The following is a 19,456-nucleotide window of genomic DNA, read 5'->3' on the forward strand; positions in this document are numbered from 1 at the left end:
TAGCCCTGTGTTGCTGCTTCCCCAGGTTGGTAAATCATTTTTAGGTATGCCTGGTGTTGCTCCTGGCATGCTCCTCTACACTCTTCATTGAACCAAGGTTGGTTGACAGGGACATGGAGCAGAGGCAGTGAAGAAGAGGACAAGCTGCTCACATTTGGAGGAGGAGGACGGAGACAAGGGCTCTCAGCAGGAGGCCTTACCCACCTAGGGTTCTCTGAGAGCAATTCTCTTATCTCACCCAGGAGCAATATGCGAGGCATCTACGCTTTACGAAGGAGGTGCTCAGAGAACTCTGCCACCTGTTGTAACCAGACCTGCAGCCTCTCACCAGGGCAAAGACAGCAGTGCCAGTGGCCCTGAATTTATTTACATCGGGATCCTTCCGAGTTAGAGCAGGCGACATCTGCAACATCTCCCAGTGTACTGCATAAGAGAGGTGACAGACGCTCTTTATGCTAGGAGAGAGGACATCATAGTCTTCTCTCTGACTGGAGAGAAGCAGGCGGAGAGTGCACGTGGCTTTGCCAGAATAGCGGGAATTCCCATGGTACAGGGCGCCATCTACTGCATGTACGTGGATTTGCGGGCACCGCATCTAAATGCTGAGATGTACTGCAGCCGCAAACATTATCATTCGCCGAATGTGCAACCTTGCTCAGCATATCATGATGGTGAATGCCCGGTACCCTGGCAGCAGTCATGATGCTTTTATTCTGCGCCAGTCCACTGTTCCCTCAGACTTTGATTCGCCACGACAAACCAGAGGGTGGCTACTGGGTGACAAGGGCTATCTGCAGACCATCTGGCTCATGACTCCACTACACAACCCTTCTTCCAACCACACGGGGGCAGCATGTAAAGAAAGCCATAATGCCACACAGAATCTGATGAGGCAGACCATTGGCGTCCTTCCTTAAACAATGCTTGCACTGCCTGGACCTCTCTGGAGGAGCCCTGCATTATTCAGCAGAACACGTCTCAAGATTCGTCGGATGCATTCTCATCATGACGACACAGCCCTTGCCACAAGACATACAGCACCAGCTGAGGAGGAGGAAATGGAAGGAAGGAGTAAGCAGAAGGAAGCAGCTCCTTTCTGCCCGGGCTGTCTGGGATCACTCATCCAACTGCAGCACAAATGAACACAAATCGAATTCCCCGTTCAACAATAAACCCACACCTTACCTTCGTTTGTTATGGACCTCTTGGCCATTATGCTGGGATAAAAGCCAACACTAAAGAAACATTCTAATCCAACTTTATCCATCAATCCATCCAATACAACATAACAAAGTGAACTAATCACCCCTTGTGCATTCCCTGAATGCCTGTCTTCAGTGACTGTGGAGGGATGTGATCGGGGCCCAGGGGAGGCGTGAGTTCGGGGCCAGGGGCCCAGGGGCAGCACGGGCCCAGCCCACACTGCGATATGTGTGTACACTAGTTCCATGCAGCAGAGCAAGTCTCCAGTCGTCTTGGTTAACCCTTGCCATTGGACCAAGACCTAGCTCTGTCAAGCCCGTGTGGTGGCTGGTGTGCATCGGCCACTACACGTCAAAAAAATCCACGCACAGGCATCTTCCACCCTTCAACATGTAGTTCAGGACCTGGAATATTAGGTCCTTCATTGAAACACCTGTGAACTCATCCTTTTTTGGTGTGGAAGCAAGTCATCCTCGTTTTGAGGGACTGCCTATGATGATGATGATGGTCTTCAGTCTCCCTTTGCCTGTCCGAGTGCTCCTACGAAGTCCTTCCCCAGTGGCTGCAGCATGGCTGGTGAAAGGCTGCTGACTTTAAATGGCTTGGGGGGGGGACACTTCACATGACCTTGTAGGATGACCTCATGCACCTCTGGACCTAGAAGGCAGAGTGTCCCACCTCAGCATGGGCAGCAGCAGTCTGGGTTGACTGGCCAACAGACAGCAACAAGGGTGGAGCGGCAGTGCTGGGAGGACGAATGTTGTCATCCTGAGAGAGGACGTCTCCATGCTCCTTGATATTGCACTCTGGCTTTCTGGCAGACCTGCCAATGCACGAAGCATTTCGTTGTGCATCAGCCACCTTCTGTAGGCTTCCCCATCAAAGTCTTCATCTGAATCCTCTGCAGCAGAGCTCATGTGCAAACTTGCCCTCCAGGGAGCTGACACCCAAGCGACCGTTTCTCCCAGTTCTTAATGTAGCCCATTCATGCCCGGTGACTCACCATGTGCCGATCCCGCCTCTAAGCTACCCTCCAAACTCCACACAGTGCCAGTATCTCAGATGGTGGCCTCGAGTGTCAGATCGAGTGACGATGTTTCTTCTTCATCAGTCTCCTCTCCCCCTCTTCTTCAGCCACTAGTTGGATTTCTTGGGTCTTTGAAATAAGAAAGGCACAGGTTGTAATGAGGGAGGGGGCCGAGAGGTGCATACTTGCATCATGTGCAGCCTGTAAATCAGAAGGGATTGTGGGATAAGAGAGAAATGGGATGTGAGTAGGAGGACAAAGGATGAGGATGCTGGCTTCTTGCATTCTTTCAGTCCCGCAGCTGTGCCCCTCCCAAGAATGGCCAGCACCAACTCTTCCCCGGGGGTGAGGACATGCAGGCGAGTCTCTACCCCACCAGTTAGGTTCTGCTGGCACCGGTTATGCACCACCTTTTCCTGCAAGACAAAGGGAAGTGTGTCAGTGAGTGTGGTACAATGTGTTTAGGTGATGTGCCTGTCACGGTTAAGTAGCTGACATTGTATGCAAGCTGTGAGATATGAGCATGAGGCTTGCAGCCGTGATAAGTTTGTGAGGTTTTAGATGAAGCTATGAATGTAAGGTATGAGTCGTGTTTGGTCGAGATGGTTGGTAGGTAAGCGATAGGAATGTGGTGCATTGAGCAGTGTGTGAGGCTAGTGGTGCAGATGGTGGGATATGGCATTTGAAGATGCATTCATTGACATTGACCACTCGTGTCAGGTCATTAAACTTCTTCCTCACTGTGCCCACATCCTCGGGGCTACACTGCTGGCATTCACCACAGTGGCTATCTGCTCCCACTGCACTTTGTTCTGATGCCGGAGGGCCTCCTGTGGAAAGAGGACCTCTCTCCTCCTATTGACCTCCTGCACCAAGGCCTCCGGTGCTGCATCGGGGAACCTTGGTGCACTCTCCTGTTATGCCATCATTAATAATTATTTTCCACGGTCTTCCCCAGGCATTTCAATGATCTGCTGCAGGAAGAATGCGCCTCCCCTTTAAGAGGTGCAGACTGCCTTTAAGTAGTGCAGGCTAGCTTTAAATGGTGCTAGCCTCACACAAACTTGGGGCCCTCTGCTGAGTGTTCAGCCACTCAGCACCACATTGAGTGCTGGGCTGACGGCCACAATCATGGAAATGAGCAGACAACGGGAAGTTTGTATGCTGCCTGCAGTCCACTGAACGGGGCGAGTTGTTAGCGCATTGCGATCCCTGCACCCATTTTCGGGGGTGAATTAATTGCTAGGTCCCTGACTTTACACAAAGAGGACGTAAATTAAATGTGGCTTGAAATTAAAGTGACTTGTAAGATTTGAATCATTATCGGTTATGTTGTAATTCATGTGTGATGATTTATTTAGTTCCAGTTTTTTCCAACTAAATTAGTACAAAATATAACTCCAGCACAGATAGAAGAATTCTATTGAATTGCTAAAGCAAATTGACATAGTGCATGTGTTTCGGTCATGTGAGAAACTACAATTTGAAACATTTCAAATGGGTTTTAATGGAGGCAGGATGGGGGTGGAGGGGCGTCGGGCAGCGGGCGACCCATCCACTCTTAGGAGGGAGGTAAGTAGATAACAGCTTTTAAGGAGGCTGCATGTCTCCATTTTATGTGTATTTTTAAACTCATGTTAGCTGGGTTTCCCTGGCCTCTGGAAACCGAGCAGGTAAAAGGAAGTGAGAAGGGCTGGATCTGTAACGTAATTGCCTTTACACCACATCTTTTGGGCCTGAGGGAGCAGGAGTGTTTCTGCAGGCCTAACAAGCTTGCCTGGAGACCACCACCAGCCCCCCTCCCCCCCCGCGTGATCTGTCCGGTCACACCCCCACCCCCACCCTGTGATCTCCCCCCCATCATCATCTCATTTCCCCTGACCTTCATCTCTTTCCATTCCCCCCCCCCCCACCCCCTCCGCTCGCCCCCATTATTAGATGTCCCCTCCTGACGGTGATCTCTCACTGCCACCCTACCTGCCCTCGGCTACGTCCTTCTGCTGCAGACATGCCCGTCAAACAGCCAGCCAGCTTGTCAGTCAGGCTGGCTGCAAGGCAGGGAAACCGGGTGCAGAAACATTTTTAAAGATATCCTGCAGTTAAAAACTTCAAGATTTCCAGGTTTCTATTTAATAACTCCTTCCACCCACTCCGGGATTGACAGGGTAGATGCTGAGAGGTTGTTTCCCCTGGCTGGAGTGTCTAGAACCAGGGGGCACTGTCTCAGGATAAGGGGTCGGCTATTTATGACTGAGATGAGGAGGAATTTCTTCACTCAGAGGGCTGTGAATCTTTGGAGTTCTCTGCCCCAGAGGGCTGTAGATGCTGAGTCTCTGAATATATTCAAGGCTGAGAGAAATATATTTTTGGAGTCTAGGGGAATCAAGGGATATGGAGATCGGGCGGGAGAGTGGAGTTGAGGTCGATGATCAGCCATGATCTTATTGAATGGCTGAGCAGGCTCGAGGGGCCGTACGGCCTACTCCTGCTCCTAATTCTTATGTTATTGTGTTCCTAATACGTGGGCCCATAAATATCTGGGCCATTGGGATGGATCTTGCTGCAAAAATAATGACATGTTGATGATGCAAGCCGTTATTAATGCGCAAATCAACCAGCAAGTTCAGGGGATTAAGAGATAGAGCATGAGTTGCGAAACTCTAGAACTTGCTAGTCTGTTTACGGCACTCCAGCGTTTGCTTCACACAAACGGAATCTTGCCCTTAGGGTCCCCATTATTTTCAAGTACTTGCTGCATTTTCACATTAATTGCCCATTAAACTCGCCACAGAAATTTAGGGCCGGAACTTAACAGATGTTAATAAATTGATAATTGTTAATACCTCTCTGGGCTTGAAGGGAACAATTTAAATTGTTCAATCTCATTCCTGCATGTGGTAAATTGTTGTTAGAGATTTTTTAAATGTCACATTTTAATTTTTTTATTACTTTTTCTTTCTGTCTCTTTTTTCTCTCAATCCAATTTTTTCCCACTCTTTAATTCTCTTTCTGTACCTGATTTGACTCTAATTTGACTCTGTCGTTTCTGTGTTTCTTTCTCAATGCTTAAATCTCATTGGTTAATGAGATAGACCATTGGTTGTACCATTCACTAAGCTCACACTTCCAGCAAGTAAATGTGCAAACAATTTTGAGCCAGAGGGTGCAGGGTAAAGTCTATCTAACAGTGTGTGCCACAAGAGGCCCCACTCCAGCAAGATTTGGCCAAATAATATGAGGAAAACTCAACCAAAATGTGCACTTTTTCTTGCATTCATTTTATTTAAATGTTTACATTTGGGAGCTTAAAACTGGGACATTCAAACATTTGAGATAATGCAGAGAAGATCCAAGAGGCTGATCCCTAATGTCAGAGGACTGAGTTATGAGGAAGGATTGGAGAAACTTGGAAGCAAGAGGGACAGAAACAGGACACCCGAAGGAGAAATAAAAGATATTAACCAGTAGATAAAAGGTAAATCTAAAACACCACTTCAAGTTTACCCATGAGCATAGAAAAAGAGGGCACAAGTTCAACCAAGTAAAACACAAATTTAGGAGTAATCTGGGAAATTCTTCCACATAATGAGTGATCAACACATGGAATAGACTTCTGGTAGAACTTTTGGTTTTGGTAGGACATTCTCAGCACTGGACATTCACCTGAGCGAGCACCTTATGCAAGGGAAACTTTAAAATAATTTGAGAAACAGTTGGACAATGTGATGAGTGGAGAAGGTTATTTTCTGGCAGGCCTTCCTTATTCACCTTTAACTTATGATCCATAGCAGCTATGTATGTTGGACGCGACTCTTGCCAACAAAATTAAGTAGTTGCGCAGTTGCAGTGACGTAATATAAGAACATAAGAAATAGGAACAGGAGTAGGCCATACAGCTCCTCGAGTATGCTCTGCCATTCAATAAGATCATGGCTGATCTGATCAAGGACTCAGCTGCACTTCCCGCCAGCTTCCCATAACGCCTTATCCCTTATTGTTTAAGAAACTGTCTATTTCTGTCTTAAATTTATTCAATGTCCCAGCTTCCACAGCTCTCTGAGGCAGCAAATTCCACAGATTTACAACCCTCTGAGAGAAGAAATTTCTCCTAATTTCTGTTTTAAATGGAAGGCCCTTATTCTAAGATTATGCCCCCTAGTTCTAGTCTCCCCTATCAGTGGAAACATCCTCTCTGCTTCCACCTTGTCACGCCCCCTCACAACGTTATACGTTTCGATAAGATCACCTCTCATTCTTCTGAATTCCAATGAGTAGAGGCCCAACCTACTGAACCTTTCCTCATAAGTCAACCCCCTCATCCCCGGAATCAACCTAGTGAACCTTCTCTGAATTGCCTCCAAAGCAAGTATGTCCTTTCGTAAATATGGAAACCAAAACTGCACGCAGTATTCCAGGTGTGGCCTCACCAATACCTTATATAGCTGTAGCAAGACTTCCCTGCTCTTATACTCCATGCCCTTTGCAATAAAGGCCAAGATACCATTGGCGTTCCTGATCACTTGCTGTGCCTGCATACTATACTTTTACATTTCATGCACACATATCCCCAGGTCCCGCTGTACTGCGGCACTTTGCAATCTTTCTCCATTAAATAATAATTTGCTCTTTGATTTTTTTCTGCCAAAGCGCATGACCTCATACTTTCCAACATTATACTCCATCTGCCAAATTTTTGCCCACTCACTTAGCCTGTCAATGTCCTTTTACAGATTTTTTGCATCCTCCTCACACATTGCTTTTCCTTCCACCTTTGTATCGTCAGCAAACTTGGCTACGTTACACTCGGTCCCTTCTTCCAAGTCGTTAATATAGATTGTAAATAGTTGGGGTCCCAACATTGATCCCTGCAGCACCCCACTAGTTACTGGTTGCCAACCAGAGAACAAACCACTTATCCCAACTCTCTGTTTTCTGTTAGTTAGCCAATCCTCTATCCATGCTAATATGTTACCCCCAACCCCGTGAACTTTTATCTTGTGCAGTAACATTTTATGTGGCACCTTGTCAAATGCCTTCTGGAATTCCAAATATACCACATCCACTGGTTCCTCTTTATCCACCATGTTCATTACATCCTCAAAGAATTCCAACAAATTTGTCAAACATGACTTCCCCTTCATAAATCCATGCTAACTCTGCCTGACCGAATTTTGCTTTTCCAAATGTCCTGCTACTGCTTCTTTAATAATGGACTCCAATATTTTCCCAATCACAGATGTTAGGCTAACTGGTTTATAGTTCCCTGCTAAAACGACTTCACGTCTTCCAGTTTACTTCCTGTTCGTTGGCAGCAGTCACTCTGATGTAGCACACGTTAATACATTTCTTTATGCAATAATTATCCAAAAATATATTTCAGAGATAATTTCCCAATTATGAATAGATTAATTAGTTAAATTTCAATCTAACTTTTATTATTTCAGTCACAATTAAACGTACCCAAGATATAACATTCCACATAAGGGTATTACAGGGAAGAGCCCTGTAATGGCTCTTTATAGATATACATGGATCTTTTGTAATGTAAAGCTTTAGGTCCTTTTCTCTGCTTTTCTAACAGGTGATCAAGAAGCATTAAAGCAACAAATATGTGTTAATTGTACCTTATAATTTCATATAATATTCTGGTTATCCATGGGTCATTTTGGTGCATCCTCCAATGTAGTTGAGAGAAGGGACTAAATTGAATAATAATCAAGTTTTGGTTTTGGTAGGATGACCCATTCTCAGCACTGGACATTCACCTGAGCGACCACCTTATGCAAGATGGAATTCTAAAGCTGCTGCAAGAGGAGAAACGGACTGTGGTGTTGGTCACTCATAAGCTGCAGTACCTGCCCCACGCAGACTGGGTGAGACGGCCTCCATTTTCTATTTCTTCTTCTGGTTTTGTAAATGGTGTCTGCAAGAATCTGATGATGAAATCCCCCTCTATTGCAAACATTGTCAAACACATTTTTACATATAAAGTTATGATAAAATATTGATGGTTCAAGGACCAAGCTTAAAATGATGAGAATTTATGGTGCAACATTGTCTTTGTTAAACATGCACCTTATTTCTAGAAATTACTAATCACTGTAGGGTAATACAGTTAAAATATAAGGTTAGAAATCAGCTATGAGTAATGTAAAAATCCCAAGAAATGGACTGCTGAGTGAGTACAAGGTAGACCACTGGGGGCAGTTTGCAAAGAGAAAAAACAGGTTGGGGCAACAGGTGGAAACCTACAAGAGAAGTACCTTGGAATAAAGTACAGGTTCCACCTCTGTGTTCCGGCACCCTCGGGACCTGACCAGTGCCGAAACAGAGAATTTTCTGGACCACGGGAGGTCACGCCTAGCCTAGGCTTACCTGTCGATAGCAACTGGGCTCCTGTGTGCGCATGTTGGCAGCCTGTGGGCGACTTCCGCAGCACCTGCGCACACACACACTGACTGACAGCTGCTCCAGCCAATCGCCGCTCAGACTCACTGACTGACAGCCGCTCCAGCCAATCGCCGCACGCACTCACTGACTGCTTTTGATAAGGTCGCACATGGCAGACTGATCACGAAAGTAAAAGCCCATGGGATCCAGGGCAAAGTGGCAAGTTGGATCCAAAATTGGTTCAAAGACAGGAAGCAAAGGGTAATGGTTGATGGGTGTTTTTGTGACTGGAAGGCTGTATCCAGTGGGGTTCCACAGGGCTCAGTACTGGGTCCCTTGCTTTTTGTGGTATATATCAACGACTTGGACTTAAATGTTGGGGGTATGGTTAAGAAGTTTGCAAATGACACTAAAATAGGCTGTGTGATTGATAATGAAGAAGAAAGCTGCAGACTGCAGGAAGATATCAATGTACTGGTCATGTGGGCAAAACAGTGACAAATGGAATTCAATCCAGATAAGTGTGAGGTAATGTATTTGGGGAGGTCTAACAAGGTGAGGGAATGCACATTAAATGGTATGACATGAAAAGTGTAGAGGAACAAAGGGACCTTGGAGTGCAGGTCCACAGATCACTGAAGGTAGCAGGCTGGGTAGATAAGGAGGTTAAGAAGGCATATGGAATACTTGCATTTATTAGTCAAGGCATGGAATACAAGAACAAGGAGGTTTTGCTTGAACTGTATAAAACACTGGTTAGGCCACAACTGGAGTGCTGTGTGCAGTTCTGGTCACCACATTACAGGAAAGATGTGATTGCCAAGGAAGTGACATACAAATTGACCAGAAATAGCAGCGAACCGGGGACTGGGAGAAATTTAGAACTCAGCAGAGGAGGACAAAGGGTTTGATTAGGGCAGGGAAAATAGAGTACGAGAGGAAGCTTGCATGGAACATTAAGACGGACTGCAAAAGCTTCTATAGATATGTAAAGAGAAAAAGGTTAGTAAAGACAAACGTAGGTCCCCTGCAGTCAGAATCAGGGGAAGTCATAACGGGGAACAAAGAAATGGCAGACCAATTGAACAAGTACTTTGGTTCGGTATTCACGAAGGAGGACACAAACAACCTTTCGGATATAAAAGGGGTCAGAGGGTCTAGTAAGGAGGAGGAACTGAGGGAAATCCTTATTAGTCGGGATATTGTGTTGGGGAAATTGATGGGATTGAAGGCCGATAAATCCCCAGGGCCTGATGGACTGCATCCCAGAGTACTTAAGGAGGTGGCCTTGGAAATGGCGGATGCATTGACAGTCATTTTCCAACATTACATAGACTCTGGATCAGTTCCTATGGAGTGGAGGGTAGCCAATGTAACCCCACTTTTTAAAAAAGGAGAGAGAGAGAAAACAGGGAATTATAGACCGGTCAGCCTGACATCGGTAGTGGTAAAATGATGGAATCAATTATTAAGGATGTCATAGCAACGCATTTGGAAAGAGGTGACATGATAGGTCCAAGTCAGCATGGATTTGTGAAAGGGAAATCATGCTTGACAAATCTTCTGGAATTTTTTGAGGATGTTTCCAGTAGAGTGGACAGGGGAGAACCAGTTGATGTGGTATATTTGGACTTTCAGAAGGCTTTCGATAAGGTCCCACACAAGAGATTAATGTGCAAAGTTAAAGCACATGGGATTGGGGGTAGTGTGCTGACATGGAGTGAGAACTGGTTGGCAGACAGGAAGCAAAGAGTAGGAGTAAATGGATACTTTTCAGAATGGCAGGCAGTGACTAGTGGGGTACCGCAAGGTTCTGTGCTGGGGCCCCAGCTGTTTACATTGTACGTTAATGATTTAGATGAGGGGATTAAATGTAGTATCTCCAAATTTGCGGATGACACTAAGTTGGGTGGCAGTGTGAGCTGTGAGGAGGATGCTATGAGGCTGCAGGGTGACTTGGATAGGTTAGATGAGTGGACAAATGTTTGGCAGATGAAGTATAATGTGGATAAATGTGAGGTTATCCACTTTGGTGGTAAAAACAGAGAGACAGACTATTATCTGAATGGTGACAGATTAAGAAAAGGGGAAATGCAACAAGACCTGAATGTCATGGTACATTGAAGGTTGGCATGCAGGTACAGCAGGCGGTTAAGAAAGCAAATGGCATGTTGGCCTTCATAACGAAGGGATTTGAGTCTAGGGGCAGGGAGGTGTTACTACAGTTGTACAGGGCCTTGGTGAGGCCACACCTGGAGTATTGTGTACAGTTTTGGTCTCCTAACTTGAAGAAGGACATTTTTGCTATTGAGGGAGTGCAGCGAAGGTTCACCAGACTGATTCCTGGGATGGCGGGACTGACATATCAAGAGAGACTGGATCAACTGGGCTTGTATTCACTGGAGTTCAGAAGAATGAGAGGGGATCTCATCGAAACATTTAAAATTCTGACGGATTTAGACAGATTAGATGCAGGAAGAATGTTCCCAATGTTGGGGAAGTCGAGAACCAGGGGTCACAGTCTAAGGATAAGGGGTAAGCCATTTAGGACCGAGATGAGGAGAAACTTCTTGACCCAGAGAGTGGTGAACCTGTGGAATTCTCTACCACAGAAAGTTGTTGAGGCCAATTCACTAAATATATTCAAAAAGAAGTTAGATGTAGTCCTTACTACTAGGGGGATCAAGGGATATGGCGAGAAAGCAGGAGTGGGATACTGAAGTTGCATGTTCAGCCATGAACTCATTGAATGGTGGTGCAGGCTCGAAGAGCCGAATGGCCTACTCCTGCACCTATTTTCTATGTTTCTATGCCCTGGAAAGGGTGCAGTGGAGATTTACAAGAATGTTGCCTGGGCTGGAGAATTTTGGCTATGAGGAAAGATTGGAGATGCTGAGTCAGTTTTCTTTGGAACAGAGGAGGCTGAGGGGAGACCTGATTGAGGTGTATAAAATTATGAGGGGCCTGGATAGGGTGGCTAGGAAGGACCTGCTTCTCTTGGCAGAGGGGTCAACAATCAGGGAACAAAGATTTAAAATAATTGGGAGTAGGTTTAGATGAGATATGATGGGAAATTTCTTCACTGAGAGGGTAGTGAGGATCTGGAACTCACTACCTGAAAGGGTGGTAGAGGCAGAAATCCTCACCACATTTAAAAAGTACTTGGATGTGCACTTAAAGTGCCGTAACCTGCAGGGCTACGGACCAAGAGCTGGAAAGTGGGATTAGGCTGGATGGCTCTTGGTTGGCCAGCACGGACACAATGGGCCGAAATGGCCTCCTTCCGTGCTGCAAATTTCTATGATTCTATGGCAGCCGCTCCCAGTGGTGGTTAACACGCTGGTTTGGTACTTGTTTTTTTTATAAACCCTCTTCTCCCACAGGCCCAACCTGTGCCGAACCACAGATGTTTCTGACCCAGAGAATCCCAGATCAGAGAGGTTCAACCTGTACTGTTGTTATTGGCCCATGTCTAAGTACATTTAAATAAAGCTCTCACACAGAATCTTAATTTTTAACTTCTTGTCATTAGACACTTCTGTCATGTTTGAGAATAAATACCCGGGTAACAGCATCGCATTGTCACAGCTGGAGAGAAAGGCCAGAAGTGTGGCTGATGCATAAAATGCTTTGACACAAAGAATATTTGAAGCAAATATTATTGCATTTTTTAAGAAAAAAGTGGATAAATATTTAAAGCAAAGGAAAATACAAGGCTGTGTGGAGACAGCAGTAGGATTAGTTTTGGATTATTTTATCAAATATCCGGCACAGACATAATGGGCCCAATATCCTCCTTCTGTGGTGCTATGGATTCACCAGCGCCATTATTAAATTTGGAATACTGAGACAAGATGACTCCTCAGAGCCCAGCAATTATTTCTCAAGAATGCAGCAATGGAGTCAGAAAATCTAAATGCACCACAATTGGGGATGTAATAATTATCTGTTCCTATATTGTTTCAGCATGATTTACAGTTGTGGGATTTACTAAACTGCTAATGATATCTAGAGGCATAATATTTGTACTGTACCAACCTTTATTTTGATTTTTGCATTATAATTCTGTCCGAACTGATCATTTTCTAATTGGGCCCATACACTGCAATAACTTTAGATGCTGTGGTGTATCTGTTGCCATGGAGATAGATTTGCTCTGGGAATCAACAGGATGGGTATTTTGGTGCAGGGTATTTGAGGAACTGAGCCCACTTAAAACTTCACAACACTGCAGAAACAATTCATTTCATTTTTCATACAAAATGTACTTAAAAATTACTTTGATCCAGTTTACATCCTTTTTAGATTGCTTCAGCAATCCATCCAAATGACAATAAATCACCTAATTTCTAAAGGTTTACTTTGCAAGTCTTGTACCATGTACAAAATGATGACCAGCTTACGATCCTGTCACCTGTGTTCCTGGATCAGGATGCTCGTGCCATTTACTATTTATTGGCCAGAAATTCGATTAGGCCGGAAAAGGGCCGATGCCACTCAGTGCAGCAGTTAACGGCTGCCCGTAAAAGAGCGCAGGCAGTTCTTTGGTGCTGGCTGCTAATTTACATGAGCGGAACACAGCATCTCTTGTGCAATGCACGCTTTCTGGCAGAAGGCCGAAGGTCATGTCACAAGGATCGGTGCGGCATTCTCGGACATTCTGCTGTTTGGGATCATTTGGTGCTGGCTCCTGGGTTTTGCTGGGTCAGGAGTTCTCGAGTCCGTTGATGGCCTTTGTAGGGTTGGAGCATTTTCAGATGCGGCATATTAGGTGGCATTTGTTTGTCCACAGCTCCCCCTCTTACTGCCTTGGACATTAGTCTGGGTCTTGTGTGGGGTCCACAAATGGGTACCAGACGTCCTGGTACTCCCAGCTTCACTGGCTGCCATGGATCCACAGATGTTTCACCCAGATGTTTGCTTTGGGGAGGTTGGTGGTGGAGAGGGAGATGGATGGGGATGCATTGTTTTGCAGCTAGCCGTGTCAGTGCACTAGCCTGCATGTCACATAGGGGATTCACTCCCGGTGAGTGGATCTTAAAGCACAGGCTCAGATCTGGAGGGACTGTAAACACCACATAAAGACTGTGACATATATGTCATTAAACCGTTGCATGAGCAAACAATTGAAATACATTTTTAAAAAGGTCAGAAGTTTACTTTGGCAAATGAGCCAAAGGTGGGCAGAGGAAATGTTACAAGGACACCCTCAAAGCCTCTCTGATAAAGTGCAACATCCCCACTGACACCTGGGAGTCCCTGGCCAAAGACCGCCCTAAGTGGAGGAAGTGCATCCGGGAGGGCGCTGAGCACCTCGAGTCTCGTTGCAGAGAGCATGCAAAAACCGAGCGCAGGCAGCGGAAAGAGCGTGCGGCAAACCAGTCCCACCCACCCTTTCCCTCAACAACTATCTGTCCCACCTGTGACAGACTGTGGCTCCCGTATTGGACTGTTCAGCCACCTAAGGACTCATTTGTAAAGTGGAATCACGTCTTCCTCGATTCCGAGGGACTGCCTATGATGATGATGATGGTGTAAATCACATAGAAGAGAGTTCAATTAAATTTTTAACAGCAGGAGACTTCTGAAGGACTCTTGATGAGACTATGGTGTTAAGCCATTTAAAAACAGACTTCCAAACGTTGCATATTATTTTATTAGTTCTTAAACTAGAAAACCCAATGTATAAAATTTAAGGATTTGATTTTCTTCCTAAGATTCTTACGACTGTAGTACAGTATAGTTTATTTTAAAAGTATTTACCTTCTGCAATGTATGTCTGACCAGGGGGGAGATTTGATGCATCTCGTTAAAAGAAGTTTTCACTCCAGTTACATAGTCTGAGCTCTCTGTAGTTACCAATTATCTCAGCAGCCATTTATTCTACGGTCTATAGCTCACTGCCGCTTTCTCCCAGCTTTTCATGCTGTCAATGGCTGCACACACAGGGGGGCTTTGGAGAGGAGAGGCGAGCTCCAAAATTGGATGAGCGTGCGTCAATTAGTTGTTGCACGACATTTAACGTCACGCTGCTGGTAATTAAGATATTTGCGGTGAGCGCAGGCAACGGCAGCACTGCCGACCTGCCCAATATGGCAGCCGCTGCGATCCACACCAGAAGTGGGTGGGAGCAAGACAAAGCCAGCCTTAACGGCTGGAGTTAAAGTATTGAATTTCTAGGCTATTATGTTGAGGAGGCCACGTAATATTTTTCATATATAGTATAATGCTCAATAACTTTTACCAATTGGACTAATTTAATGGTGTATGTTTTCTTCAATGTGCTTTGTATTTCCATAGATTATAGCTATGAAGGATGGTACTATTCAGAGAGAAGGGACTCTCAAGGATATCCAGAATTTTGATCCTGAACTCTTCGAACTTTGGAAAACACTAATGAACAGGCAGGATCAGGAACTAGAAAAGGTTCTTCAATCTTCTCAGCTTATAATATCATATCAGTTTATAATATCGTATCAAAACAAGTTTAGGCCATGTTTTGTGACTGACCATTTTATGTAGTGACAAAAAGAAAGACTCCAAAACCACAATACAATATAAACAAAAATCCTTCATTTAATCACAAGCTAAAACAGAATTGTATTTTTTCAGGGTTATCCAATGTACAACATCTAAACATGTTTTCCAATCCAAAATACTAGAAGCCCAGTACCTGTACAGCACTGAACTCTCATTTTAGTGCTGGTTTTGAAACCCAGCCTTGGCGATTATTTGAAATACTTTTTTAAAAATTCGTTCATGGGATGTGGGCGTCGCTGGCAAGGCCAGCATTTATTGCCCATGAGAAGATACTGGTGAGCCGCCTTCTTGAACCACTGCAGTCTGTGTGGTGAAGGTTCTCCCACAGTGCTGTTGGGGAGGGAGTTCCAGGATTTTGACCCAGTGACGATGAAGGAGCGGCGATACACTTTCAAGTCAGGATGGTGTTCCCATGCGCCTGCTGCCCTTGTCCTTCTAGGTGGTAGAGGTCGCGAGTTTGGGAGGTGCTGCCAAAGAAGCCTTAATCTTTTTTATTCTCTCACGTGGAATGTGAAAAAGGGTAAAATTGTTACTTTATTCTCCAGGAGACTGTAGCGGAAAGCAAGACTGCACTGGAACGGAAGAACCTGCGGAGAGCAATGTATTCCCGGGAGGCCCTCCTCAAAACGTTGCAAGAGACTGAAGATGAAGGTGTTCATCTAATTTGTAACAATTAAATAGTGTTCAGAAATATATGTGAGGCAAGGAATTATCTGGAAATGAGAACATATGATTGATATAGCATATACTCCTTTGTTCTGTTCCACAAACATTCCCAACAAAGAGCACCAGTGTGATATTTGCATTTCCGACAGCAGTCATGTTTATGATCACTCTCTGGTTGGGACTAATTTCAAATCAGTACAGAGTTGCAGGCAATTCTGAATGGTGGGCTATGACCATTAGGTACTGAATTGAAACTGCCCAAATGCACTTCATTTAACAGTCTGGGTGGATTCAAACCCAGATCTGAGGTTAAAAGTCATTCCTCGTGATGCCTTTTCTTTTTGTACGCTTTTGGATAAATGGTTGAAAGCTTAAGCTTCGGAAGGAAAAATGGTCATAGAGAAGTGTTGTCTGCACGAGGAATGACTTTTGTTGCTCTTTGTTGGTAATGTTTTTGAAAGAGAACAAAGAAGTATACACTGCATCAATCATGTGTTCTGCCTCACTTGAGAATACTTTCAACTATCTGGCCGCAAGTCACTTTATTCTGATGCTGAGTACTGAAGTGGAAACATGTTCCATTCCGTAGCATAGACATCCCTTACTTTAATGAGCACAAAAGTGCACTTAAATATGGGCCCCATGCTAGAACAGATAATTAGGCAGAGAAAGTCCAACTTGTCTCCCCGTTCTTGGCCAGCAGTGGGGTGGGGCCTTGGGTGCTTGGGCCGTGGGTGGCCTCGACTGCGGTGAAGAATGCTCGCACATCATGGCTATCAGCCAGCTGTTGAATCTCTTGTGCTTTCTCCACCCACCATCTCTTTCGGACACGGGTTTTTTGTTGGACCTTGGCCTTAAGCCACCTGTAATGCTGTCTTGCTGTTCCTGAGTTGGGTTGTTGTTTAAGGCTCAGAAATGCCCTGCGCTTGCCATTTATTTATTAGCTCTTGGATCTCCTGGTCATTCTCATCAAACCAGTCCTGGTGTTTCCTGGTTGAATAACTGAGCGTCTCTTCGCAGGCACTGGTTGTGGAGGCCTGGAGGTCAGACCAAGCGCTGTGGGCATTCTGCGTCTTGGGGTCATCGAGGGTCGCCAGGTTGGCAGTGAGGCGCTGGCTGTATAGGGCTCTCTTAGCTGGGTCTTTGAGTGCCCCAGCGTTGATTTTTCTGCGGAACTGCTTCTGTTGCTTACTTCGTTTTGGGACTATATGGATGTTGGTGACGGAACGGATTAGGCGGTGGTCCGTCCGGCAGTCGTCATGGCTCGGGTAATGCGCACGTCTTTGCGATCCCTTGCTCGAATGATAAGGGAGTAAAGGGTTATGGGGAGCGGGCAGGAAGTGAGCTGAGCCCATGATCAGATCAGCCATGATCTTATTGAATGGCGGAGAAGGCTTGAGGGGCCAAATGGCCTACTCCTGCTCCTATTTCTTTTGTTCTTATGTTCTTTAATAAAAACTTAAGTGGGTGATATATGTAAGAATCCGAATGTAGGAGAGGAAGATTATAGTAGCTTGTTGCAAGAGGCCACACAGTGCAAAAAGATCATCAGTAAATGATTTGACAACTTCATCTGGTGGATTACAAATAATCAATGCATTAATTCTTAGAACTGTGTCACCAAATATAAACTCGAGTTAAAACCCCAACAGGATAATTATCTTGCTGTGTAACCCAGATTCACACATTTTAGAAACATAGTAACATAGAAAAATAGGTGCAGGAGTAGGCCATTCGGCCCTTCGGGCCTGCACCGCCATTCAATAAGATCATGGCTGATCATTCCTTCAGTACCCCTTTCCTGCTTTCTTCCATACCCCTTGATCCCCTTAACTGGGAGAGCCATATCTAACTCCCTCTTGAATATATCCAGTGAACTGGCATCAACAACTCTCTGCGGCAGGGAATACCACAGGTTAACAACTCTCTGAGTGAAGAAGTTTCTCCTCATCTCAGTCCTAAATGGCCTACCCCTTATCCTCAGACTATGTCCCCTGGTTCTGGACTTCCCCAACATCGGGAACATTCTTCCCGCATCCAACCTGTCCAGTCCCGTCAGAATCTTATATTTTTCTATGAGATCCCCTCTCACCCTTCTCACTCCAGTGAATAAAGCCCCAGTTGATCCAGTCTCACAGCCCAGCCATCCCTGGAATCAGTCTGGTGAACCTTCGCTGCGCTCCTTCAATAGCAAGAACGTCCTTCCTCAGACTAGGAGACCAAAACTGAACACAATATTCCAGGTAAGGCCTCACTAAGGCCATGTACAACTGCAGTAAGACCTCCCTGCTCCTATATTCAAATCCCCTAGCTATGAAGGCCAACATACCATTTGCCTTCTTCACCGCCTGCTGTACCTGCGTGCCCACTTTCAGTGACTGATGAATCATGACATCCAGGTCTCGTTGCACCTTCCCTTTTCCTAGTCTGCCGCCATTCAGATAATATTCTGCCTTCGTGTTTTTGCCCCCAAAATGGATAATCTCACATTTATCCACATTATACTGCATCGGCCATGCATTTGCCCACTCACCTAACCTGTCCAAGTCATCCTGCAGCCTCTTAGCGTCCTCCTCACAGCTCACACCGCCACCCAGTTTAGTATCATCTGCAAACTTGGAGATATTACACTCTATTCCTTCATCCAAATCGTTAATGTATATTGTAAAGAGCTGAGGTCCCAGCACTGAGCCCTGCAGCACTCCACTAGTCACTGCCTGCCATTCTGGAAAGGACCCATTTATCCCGACTCTCTGCTTCCTGTCTGCCAACCAGTTCCCTATCCACGTCAGTATATTACCCCCAATACCATGTGCTTTGACTTTGCACAACAATCTCTTGTGCAGTACCTTGTCAAAAGCCTTCTGCAAGTCCAAATACACCACATCCACTAGTTCTCCCTTGTCCACTCTGCTAGTTACATCCTCAAAAAATTCCAGAAGATTCGTCAAGCATAATTTCCCTTTCATAAATCCATGCTGACTTGGACCGATCCCGTCACCGCTTTCCAAATGTGCTGCTATTTCGTCCTTCATGATCGATTCCAACATTTTCCCCACTACTGATGTCAAGCTAACCGGTCTATAATTACCCATTTTCTCTCTCCCTCCTTTTTTAAAAAGTGGTGTTACATTAGCTACCCTCCAGTCCATGGGAACTGATCCAGAGTCGATAGACTGTTGCAAAATGATCACCAATGCATCCACTATTTCTAGGGCCACTTCCTTGAGCACTCTGGGATGCAGACTATCAGGCCCTGGGGATTTATCGGCCTTCAATAGGCTCCATCATTTTCTTTACTGTCGATCAACTTTATACATACCAAATTGAGTTCAATGCAACAGGAAAATAATAATCGACATTCACTAATTACCTATCCAGACATATATTACGTTCTGAATAAGATTTTCTTTAGTGGCTAATGATTTTATCACCAAGTTTCCGTCATTGAGGAAAATGTCTTCTTAAGCCGCTCCCTCTGAAGATAGGAAATCAGAGGGTCTGAGCAGATCATAGCACACACCATCAATGTAAACACATTTAGCAATCACATAACAAAATAGAGAATACTTTCTACTATCTGTCCATACAAAAATAATTCAAAAATGACACTATGCCAAAAAAATTATA

The 19,456-nt window shown here is 45.1% G+C and overlaps 1 protein-coding gene across 7 annotated transcripts in view; it reads left to right on the top strand.

Annotated features, from left to right (window-relative positions):
• The window catches only part of abcc8 (ATP-binding cassette, sub-family C (CFTR/MRP), member 8), a 349,595-nt gene that overhangs the window by 269,723 nt on the left and 60,416 nt on the right, over positions 1-19,456 (top strand). For all 7 annotated transcript variants that reach the window (XM_070899879.1, XM_070899873.1, XM_070899876.1 and 4 more), the window contains 3 exons: positions 7,966-8,103; positions 14,921-15,046; positions 15,706-15,811. In XM_070899879.1, the coding sequence (XP_070755980.1) occupies positions 7,966-8,103; positions 14,921-15,046; positions 15,706-15,811 (370 nt within the window). The remainder of the gene's footprint in view (positions 1-7,965; positions 8,104-14,920; positions 15,047-15,705; positions 15,812-19,456) is intronic.

Source organism: Pristiophorus japonicus, chromosome 14 (genome assembly GCF_044704955.1).
Source record: "Pristiophorus japonicus isolate sPriJap1 chromosome 14, sPriJap1.hap1, whole genome shotgun sequence".
NCBI classification, from domain to species: domain Eukaryota; kingdom Metazoa; phylum Chordata; class Chondrichthyes; family Pristiophoridae; genus Pristiophorus; species Pristiophorus japonicus.